At 37.4% G+C, this 17,349-nt stretch overlaps 1 protein-coding gene across 2 annotated transcripts in view; it reads left to right on the top strand.

The window, feature by feature from the left end:
* The window catches only part of WDR7 (WD repeat domain 7), a gene marked incomplete at its 5' end in the record, with an annotated part of 133,050 nt that overhangs the window by 18,477 nt on the left and 97,224 nt on the right, over positions 1-17,349 (top strand). Inside the window, 5 exons of one of the 2 annotated variants that reach the window (XM_082012846.1) lie at positions 4,724-5,493; positions 6,051-6,139; positions 9,812-9,901; positions 11,903-12,021; positions 13,592-13,715. In XM_082012846.1, coding sequence (XP_081868972.1) covers positions 4,724-5,493; positions 6,051-6,139; positions 9,812-9,901; positions 11,903-12,021; positions 13,592-13,715 — 1,192 coding nt within the window. The remainder of the gene's footprint in view (positions 1-4,723; positions 5,494-6,050; positions 6,140-9,811; positions 9,902-11,902; positions 12,022-13,591; positions 13,716-17,349) is intronic. The other variant, XM_082012845.1, reaches the window with a different exon arrangement.

Here is a 17,349-nt window from a genome sequence, read left to right as displayed (position 1 = left end):
GAATCAGCATTGATATGTTGTTTTCCACTTTTTCCCCCCATATTGGACATGCTTTATATGTTCCTGCAGGTCTTGCTAAATGTGGAACTGGAGCTTGATTTTATTTCATTTTGGTAATAGTTGCTGTGTGACAATTCAGAGAAAGTATTATTAAAATATATGTACAAATAGATATAAATAAAGCCAAAATAACTTAAATGCTGAAAATTAATTATGGTTTGGGAAATGTTTTAAGTGTTTAATGCTAGAAGATATTAATGGGCTTAGTTGATTCCTATATATTTCAATGCTTAATGTTTACGGACTTTTTAAAGTTACGTGTCTTCATTTAGAAAACACAACTTTACAATTTATATCGATGTTACTGACTACAACAACAGGCTACTTGCTGATCTGAGGAATAAGTAAATGCTTTTCATTAAGAACTCTGCTAAGCAGACCTTTCTGATAATACCATAATGTATTTTCGGGTGTTAGAGCAATAGCTGGACAGTGATGGTAGTTTAGTGGTGGGCTCAACAGCATATCAGTGCAGATCGTCAGAGAGCTTTAAGGAAGACCATTCTCTTGGGCTTTGCATCATGCATTTTTGTTTTGGCCAAATACAGAGAAAAGGTAAGTCCTGACCTTGTGAGCGTTCTATGAGCTTTGTTACAGAAAAAATATGACCCCTGACTTTTAGATTTTTGCCTTTCTGTTAAAGATTAATGGAAGGAAGTGCAAAATTATCTTGAAGGAAACTAGGGTAAAAAATCCTTAGAGTGGCATATTAGAGAAGTAAGAAAGAGGCTTTCCTTGCCCTGAGCAACTTGCCCTAGTGGATACAGCTTTGAGCAGGGGTTGGATTGGAGGATCACCAACCTTAAGTGATTCTGTAACTGCATCCTGCTTACCTTTGCTCTTATTGATGATTCCAGTACTCTACCCTTCATAATAACCTTTTTCCTAATAAAGACCTGTCAGAGTACACAGGTAATAGAGATACACAGGTAATAAATTTGTTTATTCTATCAATGCCACTCAAAAATGTTACCCGAGTTCAAGCAAAAAGAGCTTGTATTCTCCCTTTTCTTTCCCATTAACGCAGACTTCTAATGTTCTGGTCGCCTGGGCTGCGACCAGCAGAGAGCAGCAGAGCTCTGCTCCCGAATGGGCTTTTATCGCTTGTTTGTTTATTTCGCTTTCTTCCCTTATATTCTGCTTGGAAAAGCATTCCCTAGAACACCACCATCGTGTTTCTACAAATATCTTATGTGCTATTCCTGACTGTTCATGTACATAAGTATGAATGTTGCACTTGTACGTGCTGTGCAAATGTATGTGTTTTATGTGCAGGTTCCTCACATTTAATGGAGGTATTGCTGCCTACAAAGGCATGATACATAGCACAGCAAAGTGTGTTCTATACCAGAGGTCAATGATGATCAATAGCTAAAATATTTTGCTTATATTGTTGCTTCTAATTTTACCATTATGACCATCACCAGACACCATTTCATAAGAAATTACCTGCATTACATTCTGAGGAAAAAAACTAGGTTTTTTTTAAAAATAAATAAGGAATATGTGACTAAATCAGGCCGTTGCAGAAGATAATTTGCAGCTATTATTTATTGACATTTAATTATTTCTATTCTGGTTTCTATTATTTGCTTTTCATGGCAAATTTATTTAAGAAGCATAGTTTATTTGTTCTCCCAGTTGACCACAGGGAAAGGAGCAGCATGTGGCTATTTGTGCTAGTGTTGATTGCGTTAGGCCCTGGTTGCTTGGCTGGCGCAGCAAGCGAGCCAGCGCTGCAGCTCCTCCGAGAAATGTAAGAACAGGGAGCGAGAAGGATGGCCTCTGTTTAATTTTCCTTTCATAATCCCTGTGACCAAATGTGAATTTTCCTTCTGGTAGTGCCTTGACTTTGTTACATAAGTGAATTAATTGTAATGTGAGGACAGACAGAAGTTAAAAACTACTTGAATCTAGTGGAATAGCAGTTGGTATTGAAGATTTTGCTGGGTCTGTATTGCATTTTTGGAGAGTCTTTTGATGTGTTTTGAATATTGCTCTGTACGTGCGCTTTTTGTATCTGGTTTGTTCTTTACAAAACGAGTGCATTGGAATAATGTAAAATATTTATGTGTGTTTGTTGAGAGTCATCCTCTGAAAGTCAGGAAGAACTAGTGAGTGCAGCAAGCAAACCAGTAATTATACTTGCTCTTCTCCACTTCAACACCATGCAGTAAAATATACGTGGGTATTCATTTTAAGTAAGCAAAGTATTAGCAATCTGAAATTAAGAGGCTACAGATGAAATAAAGTATTAGTGTGGTAGAAAAATGACGATTACAATATCAATTAAGACTAACATAGTGGATTGTTTTCGATAAATACACTTCCAGTGTATTATGTTTAGACAGGATTAAAGGAGCAGTTTTTTACTCTTTTTTTTTTTTTTTTTCCCTTGGCGTCTTGGTGTGAAACGGTCAAGGGAAGAGGTTATTCTTGAGTTGCTCCAAAGTAGCACTCCGAAATGAATTGCGAAGAAGCTGTGGCTGGATCATCAGCTGCTCAGGGTAACAGAGCCTCTTTCAGATAGATCGGCTTCCAAATATAAAGCTCATGTAAAACTTTGGAGGGGCCAATTCTTCCTGTGAAAATTTTTACTGTAAAAAGCAATCTCACATTGTTCAGGGTTATACAGTAACCCATGGCCACAGAAAAAGCAGAGTACAAGGGAGAAATCTGTGTGCATGAGAACCTTGAGAATTAAAATAATATGCTTATTTCAAAGCCAGGTTCATACACTGGACCAATAACTGAACATGGTGTGTTAGATATTATATTCTTTCATGTTAACAGCATTTTGGGGGACTTTAAAGCTATAAAGGAAATGGAATATAAAAAAACTACTTCAGTTTCCAAACACATGCTGTGAAATTTGTACAAAACTTAAAGCAACCAAGTAGTTGTAGGACTAGAAATGCTTACTGTCTTGAAAGAAAGTCCTTGAGAGCAAATAAATGGTACATATGCACATCCAATTTTCCAATTACATGATGTTAAGTAGAATATACATCTGTTTCTGTGATTCATGGTGATAAACGTGTTAGTGTTCAGAAGTAGAATAAAAAGGGTTGAAAAACGCAAGATTCTACCAACGGATGTTGGTAGAAATAATGTAGTTTTACAGCTCAGCAGATTTTCAGTGGTGACCGCTCCCATGGCCCAGAGTATTTAAGGCTTCATAAGATGTGCGTGTTGCTTTACGTCAGTGAACAAAGGAAGCACTATATCAGCAGGTACATAGAACAGGGTACAAACCTATTACCAGTTCGTGTATGTATACAGAATATTAACATTTTTGTGTTACATGTAACGTGTATGTTATTTGCATAGTCTGTGTATGTGTGTATATGTAGGCATACCTATTTGTAACTATATATACAGTGTATATATAAAAGCTGCAAGCTTTGTTAATTTCTAAATAACTATCCTGCTGTAAAATGTGCTTTTGTGGTTTAAAAAAGAACATAGAGAATGGAAATTGGAGAGCCTACCAAACCGAAAGAGTTTATATTAATGTTAAGGCTGTTGAGTTATGGATAAGAAAAGATTTAGGAGCCCTTAGCTGTGTTGCTTTTATTGGTGATATATTAAGAACTTTTGGGTCATTTCTAACTTCAGTAAAGGATGATGTTTTCTGAACAAACCATTTAGCCTATATCAGTTGTGGAAAAAACACCATTTCTCCTGCAGCCCTTCTTAGGCTTGTGTAGGGTGATGGTTTTTATGTGCTCCCTTAGATTTAGCTGTCGGTTGAGCACAGGGTTTAACTTCCGCAGTGACTAATACAGGCATCAGGAATGCTTTTTCATCACTGAACCTAGTGACTGCTTCTCCTGCAGGTTTGTCTTGCTCTGACTTTGTAAGTCCGTGCATCAAACATGCATATTCAACCTTAAGTCTTTCAGGCCGTTAAGTAAATTGTAAAAAAGGAGAAATAATACTTTACTTACATTTGAACAAGGTTTATTTCTGTTAAAAGTTTGTTTTCCACTTGTTTGAGGAAACTAAGTACTTGAGCATAACTCTGTGTTGCTTACGGAGAGAATAAAATTCTCACAGTACTTAAAAACCTATGTTAATGTTCTTTTGTCCAATCCCGTCTTCTGACTTTTTTCAGCTTTTATCCCTTAGCATTTTACTTTGCTCTTTCCTTCCCACCCCGCCTCTCCCCATTGGGAGGAAGGGAAGGACAAAAGAAGTAGACTTTAGTGGAGTGAAAAGTGACACACTATTTGCATATCTGGACAAATTTATTAGTAGCTTCTTTTTCAATGGCATAAATTGATGCTATACTTCCATATCCAAATATGAAATATTTAATGAGTTTTAAGTTTAATAACAAAATATTGAAATTTTATTGTTTCTTGGAGTATTAACTTTTCTTTTAGATTTCATGAGAAAAAAATGTGAACCTCTGTTTTATCTAGAGCTCTATTTATCTGATAAACTGTTAAGAAGTCTGAAATTCCTGACATTGTGAAAAGTGCTGTAAAATTCTTCACTGATGTTTTCAAAACATTTGTCATAACGTGTTTTATACTTATGCGCAAGTTTTCGAACTTTGATCATCCAGATCTTCCTTATTTTTTGAATTAACTTCATGGAAAAAAAAGTAATCCAATTAAAATTTCAATTTTTTTTTTTTTTCTATTTTTCTTTCCAGGGGAATTTACCTAAATATTCACATAACTCCCTGATGGTTCAAGCTATAAAAACTAACCTAACAGATCCAGATATACATGTGCTCTTCTTTGATGTAGAAGCACTGATTATTCAGCTACTGACTGAGGAGGCCTCCAGACCCAACACTGCACTCATTTCTCCGGAGAATTTACAGAAAGCCTCTGGCGGGTCTGACAAAGGAGGGTCCTTTTTGACTGGTAAACGAGCAGCTGTCCTCTTCCAGCAGGTCAAGGAAACAATCAAAGAGAATATAAAGGAGCATCTTCTTGATGATGATGATGAGGATGAAGAATCGGTAAGACAGAGAAGAGAAGACGGTGATCCAGAATATCGCTCTAGCAAATCTAAACCATTAACTTTATTAGAATACAATCTAACCATGGATACAGCAAAGCTTTTTATGTCCTGTCTTCATGCCTGGGGCCTGAATTCTGTTCTAGATGAGCTTTGCCTTGATCGTCTTGGGATGCTTAAGCCACACTGTTCAGTGTCTTTTGGCCTCCTGTCCAGAGGAGGCCACATGTCTCTGATGCTTCCTGGCTATAATCAACCAGTAGGCAAACCATCGTATGATAGCATGGAGTTAGGCAGGAAAATGTCCCTTACAGAAGGACTGGGAAAAGGGACGTACGGTGTGTCACGTGCCGTCACGACTCAGCATCTCCTGTCTGTTATCTCACTGGCCAACACACTGATGAGTATGACCAATGCAACTTTTATTGGAGACCACATGAAGAAAGGTCCAACCAGGTATGGCACATGTTCACTTCAACTTGTGATAACTTTCTTTCGGAGTCTTTGTTTTAATACAGTCTTTTATTTTGTTTAATTTTACTGTGGGGTTTGATGTATGAAATGGCTATGGAAACCTTTAGTACCTAGATGGAGTTGAGTGTATTTCTTCTTTCTTCAATGTAGTATTTTTTTATGCCACAATAACTATATTGGTTTGAATTGAGTTACATAAATTACAACATTAATAGAATATGGAGTTGTATTAATATATGTGCCAGCAGGTCTGAGAGGCCGTTTTTGTCCTCCTTTTTAGTGTTTATTCTTTTTAAAACGTTTTTATAATGAGGAGGTCAAATTCTAAATAAATCAGTACATCGAGATGAACTTTTTAATCACCAAAGTATAAGCTTGCCTAGGAATTGTAAATGAGTTTGGTTTTTTTCCCAATCTGGCTGGTTTTTACAGGGTTGCTTTTCGAAGTTTGTTTAGTCACAGTATCTTTAGCAAATAATCTTTTTTTTTCTCTCCCCTATTCTCTTCCTTCTTCCCCTTGATGTACATTTTGTGTTTAGGCCACCTAGGCCAGGCACTCCTGAGATGTCAAAAGTGAAGGCACCCCCTTCAATTTCAAGTCATGCAGTACAAGGACAAATTAAGCAAGGTAAAAAAATCACTTGCTTTGGAACGATTTGATATGTCATTTCAGCTCTTGACATTGAAGTTATTGCCTTACTATCAAGTGATAAAAGTATTTCTAGCTTCTATGTGGGAGTAAAAAGTAGTGTAATATCCTAGATAAAAATTTTAATGACTAAGACCTTTTTAAGAATCAATATAAGATGCTGATACTGTCATGAAGTCATTCCCTGACAATGAATTTTTGCATATTTTAAGTGCTCCCAAATATTCTGGTGTTGAGGTGATAGTAAAAGGTTTGAAGTTGTAACAAAGGGCTATACAGACTAATACAAAAATGGTTTTGAATGTTATAAACTAAAGCATAAAGGTAAACACATCTTAAGTATGTATACATTTCCTGTCCTTCTTATGAAGGAGGAACAAACACTTTTATTTTAATGCTACTTCTACCACTGCTGCTATTTCATCACGTGCGGTTACGAAAGATGGCAGTGGATGACACTGAAGGATCCTTTAATAGTCTGCATTGTATCTTTCCTTTCACGAGTATAATGGTTAAGTACAAGAAGTAGAACAACATGTGATGTAAAAAAAGGATGTACACAAGATTAGATGTGAATTTTCCACTGGGGTAGAGTCAAGCAGGGACTAGAGCTTCATCCGAGCAAGTAGGAGCACACGGAAACGGTCCTGCTGGGACTGGAGAGATGAAGGAGGAGGCACCTGCCTGCTCCCTCTCTAAAGTAGAGCCGCTGTTTGGTGGGGCAAATGAGCTACTCAATGCCAAAAATAAAGTAACTGTAAACCACAGTGACGTGGCCAATTCTGGCTGGGCTCAGGAGTAAGTGAACTGTTGGGAAGAGTGTGGGGTGACTTGGAGGCAGCTGGTGCAGGCTCGTGATATGCCTGCGGTGCCTGAAAGAGAGGGGTAGGACTTACCCGCTGTGTAACAGGGGAGTAAAATCCACATGGGACCAGGTGAAGGTTGTTTATGGCTTGAGGAGAACATATTTTTGTAACCTTTGCCATGCATGGTTTGCTGTATGATAAAACAAAGAGGAAAGGTATACACATCATTGCTCTTTTTACAATTCTTTGGGATTTTTGTGGGTGTGACCCCAGCTGTGTGCATATACTGTAGGGCAGAAGACGGAAGGTTTTTCTTTTTTGCGATAATGTGTTTGATTCTCTTTTTAACCAATCTACAAAGCAGATATCCTTCAGGACTTATTTGAAATTTCCTTTGAAAATTGCAATTATCTTTTATTTTTAACTTTTAACAATTAAAGACTTTTCAAGCTATATGAATACAGAAAAACTTGCAATTTGTAAAATGATTGGATTTTGCAGCATACAAATAGTTTGTGGTAAATGCCACAATGACAATGTACAATCTTTAATGATGTATGCACATCTTTAAATATATCTTTAAACTGTGGAACTGCTCCTGTATTAGAGAGCTAGTAAGCACAACAGGTAACATATCAGCTGTGTGATTTTTTTCTTCACTCACATGCAAAAAGGGGTGATGTTTATATCTGAGGGGGGAACTTGTGCACCAGCAACATTTGTGGGTAATTATTCTTTTCCTAAATATAAATATTGATTTACAGTGATTTCTGGTTGGAAAGGGAAAATCAGTTTCAGGAGTGGTATGCATCAAGTTTTTTTTTTGTGATCAAGCGTGCTGTGTAAATAGAGAAGTAGCAGTGGGTAACAAAAAGCAGAAATAAAAAAAAAAGGGCTCTTGTCTCAACATGTGGGGCTTTTTTGTTTATTTGTTTTGGGTGTTTTACAGCCATTTACATTTCCTCATTGGGAGATAATTATTTGAAAGGTCAGGATTTCTCAGAGATTGTGTCTATACGGCAAATTCAATACAAGAGAAAACATATTCATCTCAGAGAGGGTCTGTGTTTTGTTTTTAAATATATAGTTCATTATGGTTTTTCTTTCCAGAATGATAACTATGTGACTTCTCTTTGAAATAGCTTTGCTAATTTTGGGAATAGACATACTTTAGTTACCTGGTGGAAATATTTCTAACTTCATGAGAAACAATTGATAAAAATGAAATTCTGTGTGCTGTCAAAAATATGGAAAAATACTCCTGTTCCTGAATTGTCATTGTCTTCTCTGCCTGGTGGCATGTCTTGCATGCTCATGGGGGAAGATGGGTTTGTTTCTAAGTGGTACTCTGAGGTCATAAGTTTTCTTGGTGTCTTAGCTTTTTTTTCCTCATTGTACACTACTTGCAGTACCTTGCTACTCATAAATTTCTAGTGCTATTTTTCTTAGAAATCAATTAGAGTTACAATTAATGCATTTTATGACATGCTTGATCTCCATCAATTTGACCTGTATTTGTCCTGAGTTGAGCACAGCTCTGGGCTACTCAGCTACTGGGCCAGCTGCTTCCAGTACAGTGACTGTTGTAATCACTGATGTTGGAAGAGAGCTGACAACAACAAAACAGGGCAAAAAAGGAACTTCAGAGTAAGACTTCAGTTTCAGTATGGGGTGGGTTTGTGTTTTTATAAAGACTTTTTTCGTAAAATAAATAGCTTTTTTAATATGTCTGTTGAAAGCAGGTTTTGCTGTCATGAAGTGATTTACGCTAGTCGTACCATCACTGTACACGTGCCATCATGATGCATTTGTGTGGAAAGTATGGAAAAAGTAGTTTTGATGCAGATGTCCCACAGTGACAAAAGAAGTTCACTGCATGAAAAGCAAACAGGACATTCAGAAGACAGTGCTTAATCGGTTCCGGAGCTTGAACCCATTGTTGTTCTGCAACGGAATAAAAGAGGGGGATTAATTTGAAGATACTGGTGCACGACATATGGTAATTTCCCTATAGGAAGGAAGTGTCAGATAGTGACCTCTAAATCTCCATGTTGACCTCAGGCTGTAGCATGTGTATGCCATAAGGTCTGCGCATCTTTTCATGTGATAATATTAAGTCATGAAGCATTAGTGGAAGCATGATGTTAAGAACTGCTTTTAAATTATATTTGCACCAAGATATGATGCAGTTCACAAAATAAATGTCACAGATACTGCTTGAACTGTGCTTTTCTATATTTGCTTGCCTGTAGTCATACACTGTACGCTTTGTGTGCTTCTGCTTTAGATTCTTAGTCCTTTCTTTGGTATAGGCTTAAAATTATTTGAATGGGGACACATGTAAAATGAACCTGTATTAAAACTAGCCATCGGTAATACATTCGGTGACATTTTAGAGTGACAGATGGGCCAGCCCAGGTTTAAAAGGGGTTATTTCTGGGGTTATTGATGAGTACTGCAAATTCCAAACCTATCTAAATATGGGAAAAGCAAAGGAAGCAACAGTGAAACTCCTGGTTTTAAACTTCATAGTCAACTGTGTTGTCGAACCACATCTAGCTAGCTAGAGACACATTTGTAATCTCTTTATTTACAGGTACTTTTGTCTTTTCAAAACAAAAAGCAAATTTCTGTTAGTGTATCTGTGTTTCTCTGCAGTTGCATGTCTTCCTCTCACTGGCATTGCACTTCTTGTAAAACCTAGAATTTTTTTAAGTTTAGTATTATCAGTTTCCTCCAGTTTTTTGTTTTTCATTCTTCAGTGATACTAATCTGTTTTTCAGAAGCTGCTCTCCTCACTTTCCTTTTTTTTTTTCTCTTTATTTCTCCTTCTTTCCTGTGCAAGTTGCTCCTGCTGTTTCTTCTAGCACTGAAGCTGGTCACTCTGGCTCTGACACTGCTCCTACTTTACATACCTGTTTCTTAGTCAATGAAGGTATTCTTTCCTCACTTTTCTATCTATTTGTCTTTTACTTTCAACTAATGTCCTTTATCATTGTTACGACATGACTTTAATTTGATCTATGTAGGAATTTTTCTTTGCAAAAGGGAGGCAAGGGGGGGTTTGTACTTTGCCTTTAATGCTGGCAGAGGGTGAGCAGATCTAGTTTGTGTGTCATGGCTGGTCTGTAAATTCAGTTCTCAACTAGTGTATCAAAGATATTTCAGATCTTGTTTGGGTTTGCTGTTGTCTTTTGACAAAAAAATCTCAGCCCTTTTTAAGTAGGGAAAAATACACGTGCCTTTACCCATCGGTAGGTCGTATGTGCAGGAGAGAAGCCACAATATATGCAGTGTGTTCCACGCTGGTGCCATGTCCTGGCTCCCCACTGTGGGTGCGAGTGCCGCTTCTCCGCATGAAGGTCCAGCCCCCTGTAGAGCCTGCAGAAGACCTGCTGGGATGAGTGTGGGATGGTTCTTCCACTCCTGAGATGAACACCAACACTGTAGACCAGCTAACAAATGGAAAGACTAAACATTTAATGCTCCTCTTAATGAAACAGAATCAGTTTGGTGTAATTTAAATGTTCTTTTTGGTGTTTATGGAAACTTAGTGTTTATTTGAACCACTTGGCTTATGTTTTTGGGATGATTTTTTTTTCCTAATAAATATTTATCCACATTATGAAGGATTCCTTCTGCCCAAAAGATTGGCACAAAAAACAAACAAGCAAACAAAAAGCCCTTGTATCCCTGTAGGCAAGTTGCTTTAAATCAGAATTTTTATGCCTTATTACTAAGCTATAAATTCCTGCTTTCATGCATCGCAAGTAGTAGAAACAGCACTCTCTTAAATTGGAAATTCCTTTTTTTAATCCATTTTTCTGTAAGGAAAATTGATATAATGTTTCTTTTCTTGTAGCACCATGAAGAGCTTTATTAGTGAAAATGTTTAGATTTTTATGCTCAGTATTGCTGACAATTTAAAAATATAGATCTATATGCTCACCTGAAGTATTTTGCCAGTTTCTCAAGTCAATGTAGAGCATAATACTAAAAGAATTCTTTTGCCTAGGGTACTTCACAAGCATTTTTACAAGCTATGTTGTTTGAGCTTGATATGCTTATCTTAACTGGTTTTATCTACAGAATATGGCAGACTTGTAGTATGAACGTACCTGAAGTAAGTATGCTGAAGTAACATATAGCTGGAAAAATAAGGAAAGCGGACAAATGTGCACTTGTTCATACTTGCATACCTTTTAAAACAGGACAGAAAATTCTATGGAGTCTTTCTAGTGGTAATTCATATGCTAAGTTTTCTGTAGTTGAATTATATCACACTTGCATGTAGGACGTTAAATATCATGATAAGTAATGCTAATTATGGTTTGAACAGGGCATCTAAGTTTTGAACTCAGAACCATGGCTTATGCTTTTGAAAAAAATCATCCATAATACTTTCAGGGACTTTTTTGTGTTTAGTATGTATGTTGAATATATTCTTAAGGCTGCAAGTTTAAAACCCAAGCATGCCACTAGATACTGAAGTCTTTTTGAGACGAGATGGGGAGGAACAGAGATGTCTGTGTTTAATCAGGACTGACTTCAGGCAGTCTTCTGCTGATGTCTCTCTTGACCCTTGCACATGTTTGAGGTCTGATCAGCTACTTCATGAGGCGTGATTTATGCCTGGAGGAGCTCATTCCTGTTCTATACCGAAAGCACATGCTCTGTACAGCCTGCTCTGAGGTCAGCTGGAATCTGTAAAGATGGGGTGAGCCCCGGGTTCCCACGGCAGAGGAAACAATTCTGTTGTTCTGCTGCGAAATTGGTTCTATTTTTTTTTTTTCTCTCCCTCTTTCTCCCACCGTCTCATAAGACCTACTGCATACCAGGCCAGTGGCCAATGTAAATTTACTTGATGGCATTTTAAACTTAAAATTGCTTAAGTGTTTTATTATGTTTATCTTCCTGTTGTGATGTGTTTTAACAGGGTGGAGCCAGCTCGCTGCTATGCATTGTGTAATGCTCCCTGACCTGTTGGGACTGGATAAATTCAGACCACCTCTTCTGGAGATGCTGGCTCGCAGGTGGCAGGATCGATGCTTGGAGGTGACTTCAGTAGTGATTTTGTACTGCTAGGTTTTTGGGGCTTTATGTTGTTTTTTACTGATCACGTTTTCCCTTGATATAAAAAAATTTACAATTAATTTCTGACACAAGTTCCTGCAGGTTTTTTTCAGAGTCAGTAAGTTAATTTTCCAGTTAACCAGTCTATGTTGAAAAAGCAATCATGTCTAAATATATATATGGGAGTTTTTTCCTTCTGAATGCTGTACATGTTTGTTTTAAGAAATTATTGGATTAAAAACTTTCAGCATTCCATTAAGAATTTTACTAGGATTAAAAACTAGGCTATGTGTTTCAAGAGACTGCTGAATTGCTTTATTTTTTGGAGCATGTGTACAGTGGCCAGTAAATGGTTTGTCACCCAACTGTTTGATAAATGACTACCGGGCCTTACCACTACACCTGTGCTGTTGTGGCAAAAAAAATTGTTGACTGTGCAGCTTCCCAAGTAGGAAAGGAGTAACAGAGCTGGGCTGTAGACTGTCAGTCCTCAGTGGTACTGTAACTGAATTGGGAATATGATTTTTGCTACCTGAGTGCCTGTTCTTCTACTAGATAGTATATGATGAGAGATGGTTTCCTGAGAGGGTAATTACTTTGAAACTCATTAAAATTTGTAAGCAACAGAAGTCCAGTTACTGGATATGCTTAGGTGTCAGGGTAGTGTGTTTATATTCCATTTGTCCACAATTTTTTATTTTAGCGTGATCAAGTCACTTAACTTCCTTGTGCATTAAATCTTTCAGACTGAAAACAACATATGTATTTATGAGTAGGTGTTTATGAACTCTTCAGGTGGAACAAGTGTTATTAATGGGGGCAAATAGTACAAGATAATATTTTATATTGGTGTAAAAACACAAATTTTTTTTTTTAAACTTTCAGAAACAATTTATGTATGTTTTCCTTGGCTTTCATTGTTCAGTCTTCCGTTACATGTAGTACATGAGTAAATCTCATGTGAAAAAAGAATTTGAGGGGTTTTCTTTTTGTTATGCTCTTATATTGCAATATTCATGACATTTAGGAGACTTTACTCATTGCACATTTGGAATCTTGGACCGCACTTTGGATATGCTGTAGAGAAGGGTGATCACAAATTGCTTCTAGAAAACTAGAATTTTGGTGGCCTTTCAATGCCTCAGCATGAACATAAGGTTCAGCCTTATTTCCCCGAATGAGAAATCTGTGCTGCCGTTCCCTTCACGGGATGGCGATGGCCTCGGTCGGTCTTGCTGCCTTGCTGCGAGAGGCACGTCTGTGGAGGCCGGCAGGAGGTACAGCTGTTTGGTTTATGCACTGCACTCGTGCCAGGGACCGAGTTGTGACGTTCATCCCCTGGTTTTCTCAAGGGGCTGCACATCTTTGCTGTGTCCTGTTGAGAGTTGTCACAGTGGGAGGAAGTCCTACTCATGGTTATGTTGCTTCTGTGTTTAAGGTGTTAAAGCTTTTTCTTTTAAGTGGTGCTTTTTGTTCTTGCTTAATTATACTGAAAGCATACTGATAAATATTTGATATTTGAGTTTGTGTGACACTCCTATTGGCTTTACAGGTAAGAGAAGCTGCCCAGGCCTTGCTGCTAGCAGAACTGAGAAGAATCGAGCAGGCAGGTCGGAAAGAAACCATTGATGCTTGGGCTCCTTATTTACCGCAGTACATTGACAGCGTTATATCACGTAAGTAGTGCTGTGTTAAACCTCAAAATAACTTGGTTGCTAGATAAAAGGAAAAAATGCATTTTGTACACGAAATTATCAACAGTACTACCAGTATTAACAGTACAAAGAACAGCCTAGGGGAAAAATCTAGCATTATATAGAAAAGTTTCTTGAAACTTTCAGAGTAATTTCACAATCTTGAAATCACTTAAGGTCATGAATGTTGATTAGGTAAATCGAACACTTCAGTACATACCATGGGGAGTGGAGTGCCTTTTGCAAAGGCTGCTCCTGCTGTTGAGGGGCTAGGCTGTAGTTTGGAGGTTTCGGGGAAGAAACCTGCTATGGAAAGGGCTGATAAAATTACAAAGTACTGGTGGTAAAACACTGACATTGCTTTTCAAAGAATATATAATTAGATTATAGAAACTGTTATCAATGCATCCTTTGGCACCTCAAGACTATAAAAAGATTCTGAAAGGATCAAAGGAGAAAAGAGCAAATGCAGGATCATGCAGTATATGTCCATCAGCATCTGTTAAACATTGGATGCAACTCCTACCCAGTCAGGTGTTCAAAGCCATTGGTTACCAAGTGCTGCAAGGAGATACTAAGTAAAGATTATTCTCGAAATAAATTAAATAGCTACTGACCACTATTTAATCTATTGTATTTTTCTCCAAAATACCTATTTTCATTTCATTCATTGTTATTAAAGCAGAGGTTGTACACACTCAATAAAAGTATATTCTTGGAAGACCTGTCAGCGTCATTGGATACTCTATTCAGTTATCCAGCTAGACACTTGCCTTTATAAAATAATGTCCAAATACATCTGCTGTATATAACAAACCAGTAAAAATTTATATTTTCTTGAATGAAAATGTTTGCTTTTAAGTTGTAGGTGTTCATCTTTCTTAAAATGAGATTCTTTTCCCACTGAAGAATGTAGTTTCTATTCAGAGAAAGATCTCTATTAAATACCAATTGATTTTTGAGAGATGTGTAATAGTCTTATTAAATCTAAATTGAATGCATAAATTACATGGAACGTGGTACTTTAAAGTGATGTTGAGAATTTGTTGGTAGGACTAAGCTGTTGTTAATTACAGCCTTTAGCCATGTAGCATTTGCCTTATTACGGGGATGATGTTGCAGAGTTAGATGTGCAGCCAAGCAGTGAATAATAAGTAAAAGTATGTTGTGTATACATGCCAAAGAGCCTTGATTCATACTGATAGATATTTCTGCCATTTTGTATGTTAGGATGTGTTTTTTAGTTGATCATCTTCTGAGGTTGGTTAAACTCAGTTTGTAGTATACAGACAGCTATAGTTGTCCTTTACTCTCAGGAGTAGCTGCTATCGCAACTGTTGAGGATTACTAATTTCGTTTCTCTGGACTGATACTGTATGACCTTGTTGGGTGCAAGGTTATGGACATAATTGTGTTGGTGAAGTGTATCTAAACCACGCTGTAGTGCCTGCTTTAGCCAGTTAACTGTTTCAAAAAGGAACTTCTTTTTAATGTACTTGAAAACAACCAGTAAGTTGTATTAGTTTCAATAATTTGCTATTTCTGGCACTCCTCATTACTTAATTACATTTGAAAGTTTTAGGTAAGAGTGTGCAGGTCTGTTTTGCATGTGCATCATTTGGAAGCATAATATTTTGTTCTGCCTCTTGTGCTTATGTTTGTGATCGAGTTAGAAGCATGGCATGCGTTTTTATAGCAATGGTCAGGGACTAACTGGCTTAAGAAAAAACTTGAGTATTTTGTATGCATTCAGTTCAAGTATGCATACAGCAGTATTTTGACCTTTGTTAGCCATTAGCAAATCAAAGCATAGCATTTGTTTTAACACTAAATTAGGGTATGCTTATCTATTGGAACAAGAATGTTTTAAAACATAGGGAGAAAATATAAAATAGAGAAATCAGCTGAGCGTGGCTGAATTAATGACTTGAATGTAAATGTTCAATATTGTGAAAGCACTGGTATTGAAAACCTTTCAAACAGGTCACAACTAGCAAATTGGAATTAATTTTTTGTATATTAATGGTGTTGAAAACTATGTGAATTAAGGTTACAGAGTCTGTGGTTCTCCTGAATGACGGGGCTGAGAAGGCATTTAATAGTGTTACTGTCTGTATGAACATACACAAAGATGCTGACAGTCTGAAGAGCAATAATAATTACAGTATCAGAAAGGAGAAACAAAATGAGGAGCTACAAATGTTGCTGTTGTTGGTAAAGAGTGAAGTGTATATATTAGTTACTTGTTAATTATGTCTTACAATGTAACATGGTTTTTAAAGGAGTTATAAGAATTATTTAGGTTGGCCAAAATGGATGCAATAGACTTCTGAAAAGTAGAGTTTTATGCTAGAAAGGTAAAGAGAAGAAATATGAAAGATAAAGAAATACTGCTTTGATTCCTTCATCCTCCAATTTTCCCAATTTTGCCTCTTGATATAGGCGCATAAATTACTGGCATATTTTTGTGTCCAGTATTTGTTATTACTCTGCAATAGTTCTTACATGCATGATGTAGAAACAGTGCTTCTATGACACCTTAACGGGTTTGTTTTGATTAAAACAACCAATAATCACTAATAGAAGCTTGCTGCTAATACAAGATACTTTGTCATATGCATTTGATTGGCTCTTGAATGAATCAACTGTGTAGTTCTAGCGAACAGAGATGAAATCTCTTCTCCATTTGTATATTCAGTGCTCGGATCCAACAGCAATTTTGGGACATGACCCTACTTGTACAGATCAAGCAACTGGCATGTCTCGCAGCGTTTTCATAAAAAGCGTTCAGGGGACTTGAAAGGGATGCAAACTTGCACAGGGTTATCTCTTAATAATGTTTTAACCCATGCAAAAGAGATTATTGTGCCCCCATAGATGGTGGGGTGGAGGAGCGGAGAGAGGGCCGAGCAGATCTTATTTTCTCTTTTGTGGGTCTGCCAGCACACCACAGCTTGCGCTGCGGGGACCGCCTGGAATGGGCCCCGTTAGGCTGTCGCCGCTCCGAGCGGCTCGCTTACAGCTGCCTGCGCAGCTTCTGCATCACACGATTTGCAGTTCAGGTGTTCGGACACTTTCGGCTTCGTTTCACAATGCCTTGTAGGGGGAACAATAAATCTTTGTTTTATTTGGGCCTTCAAATCCAAAATTGGCATGTCAGCTTGTTGACCCCGCATCAAATGGGAATGGATGTATAAATGATGCTGTGAATTAAGCCTATGAGAGATGTTGCAGGTGTTGGTATTTTTCAGGCTCCCACAGGGAGGAAAACAGTTAAGCTTTCAAAGCTTCATCTTGTATCTACTGAGATTATGTCATGCGGCTGTAAATATTTGCCGTGGCCTCCTCTGCTCCTCATTTGCACAGCATATGATTGTTTCTGAAACGCTACATAGTCTGTGGGGCGTTTGCCACGAGGACATGTTTTCAGGTGGAGTTCAAAAAGAGAAAAATACTACTGCCTTTTTCTACCTGCTTATTTTTAAGAGCCAGGGCTATCTTCAGCATCAAACTGATTCTGTAAATTAAATTATCTTTTTAAAGGGACTTCTTTGCTGAATATTGTGTTTCTGTTTTATTTCTTTTATTTATTTATTTTACCTTGGTCAGTGTAAAT

Source organism: Phaethon aethereus (genome assembly GCF_964289735.1).
Source record: "Phaethon aethereus genome assembly, chromosome: Z".
NCBI classification, from domain to species: Eukaryota; Metazoa; Chordata; class Aves; order Phaethontiformes; family Phaethontidae; genus Phaethon; species Phaethon aethereus.
This window is presented reverse-complemented; position numbering and strand designations above follow the sequence as displayed.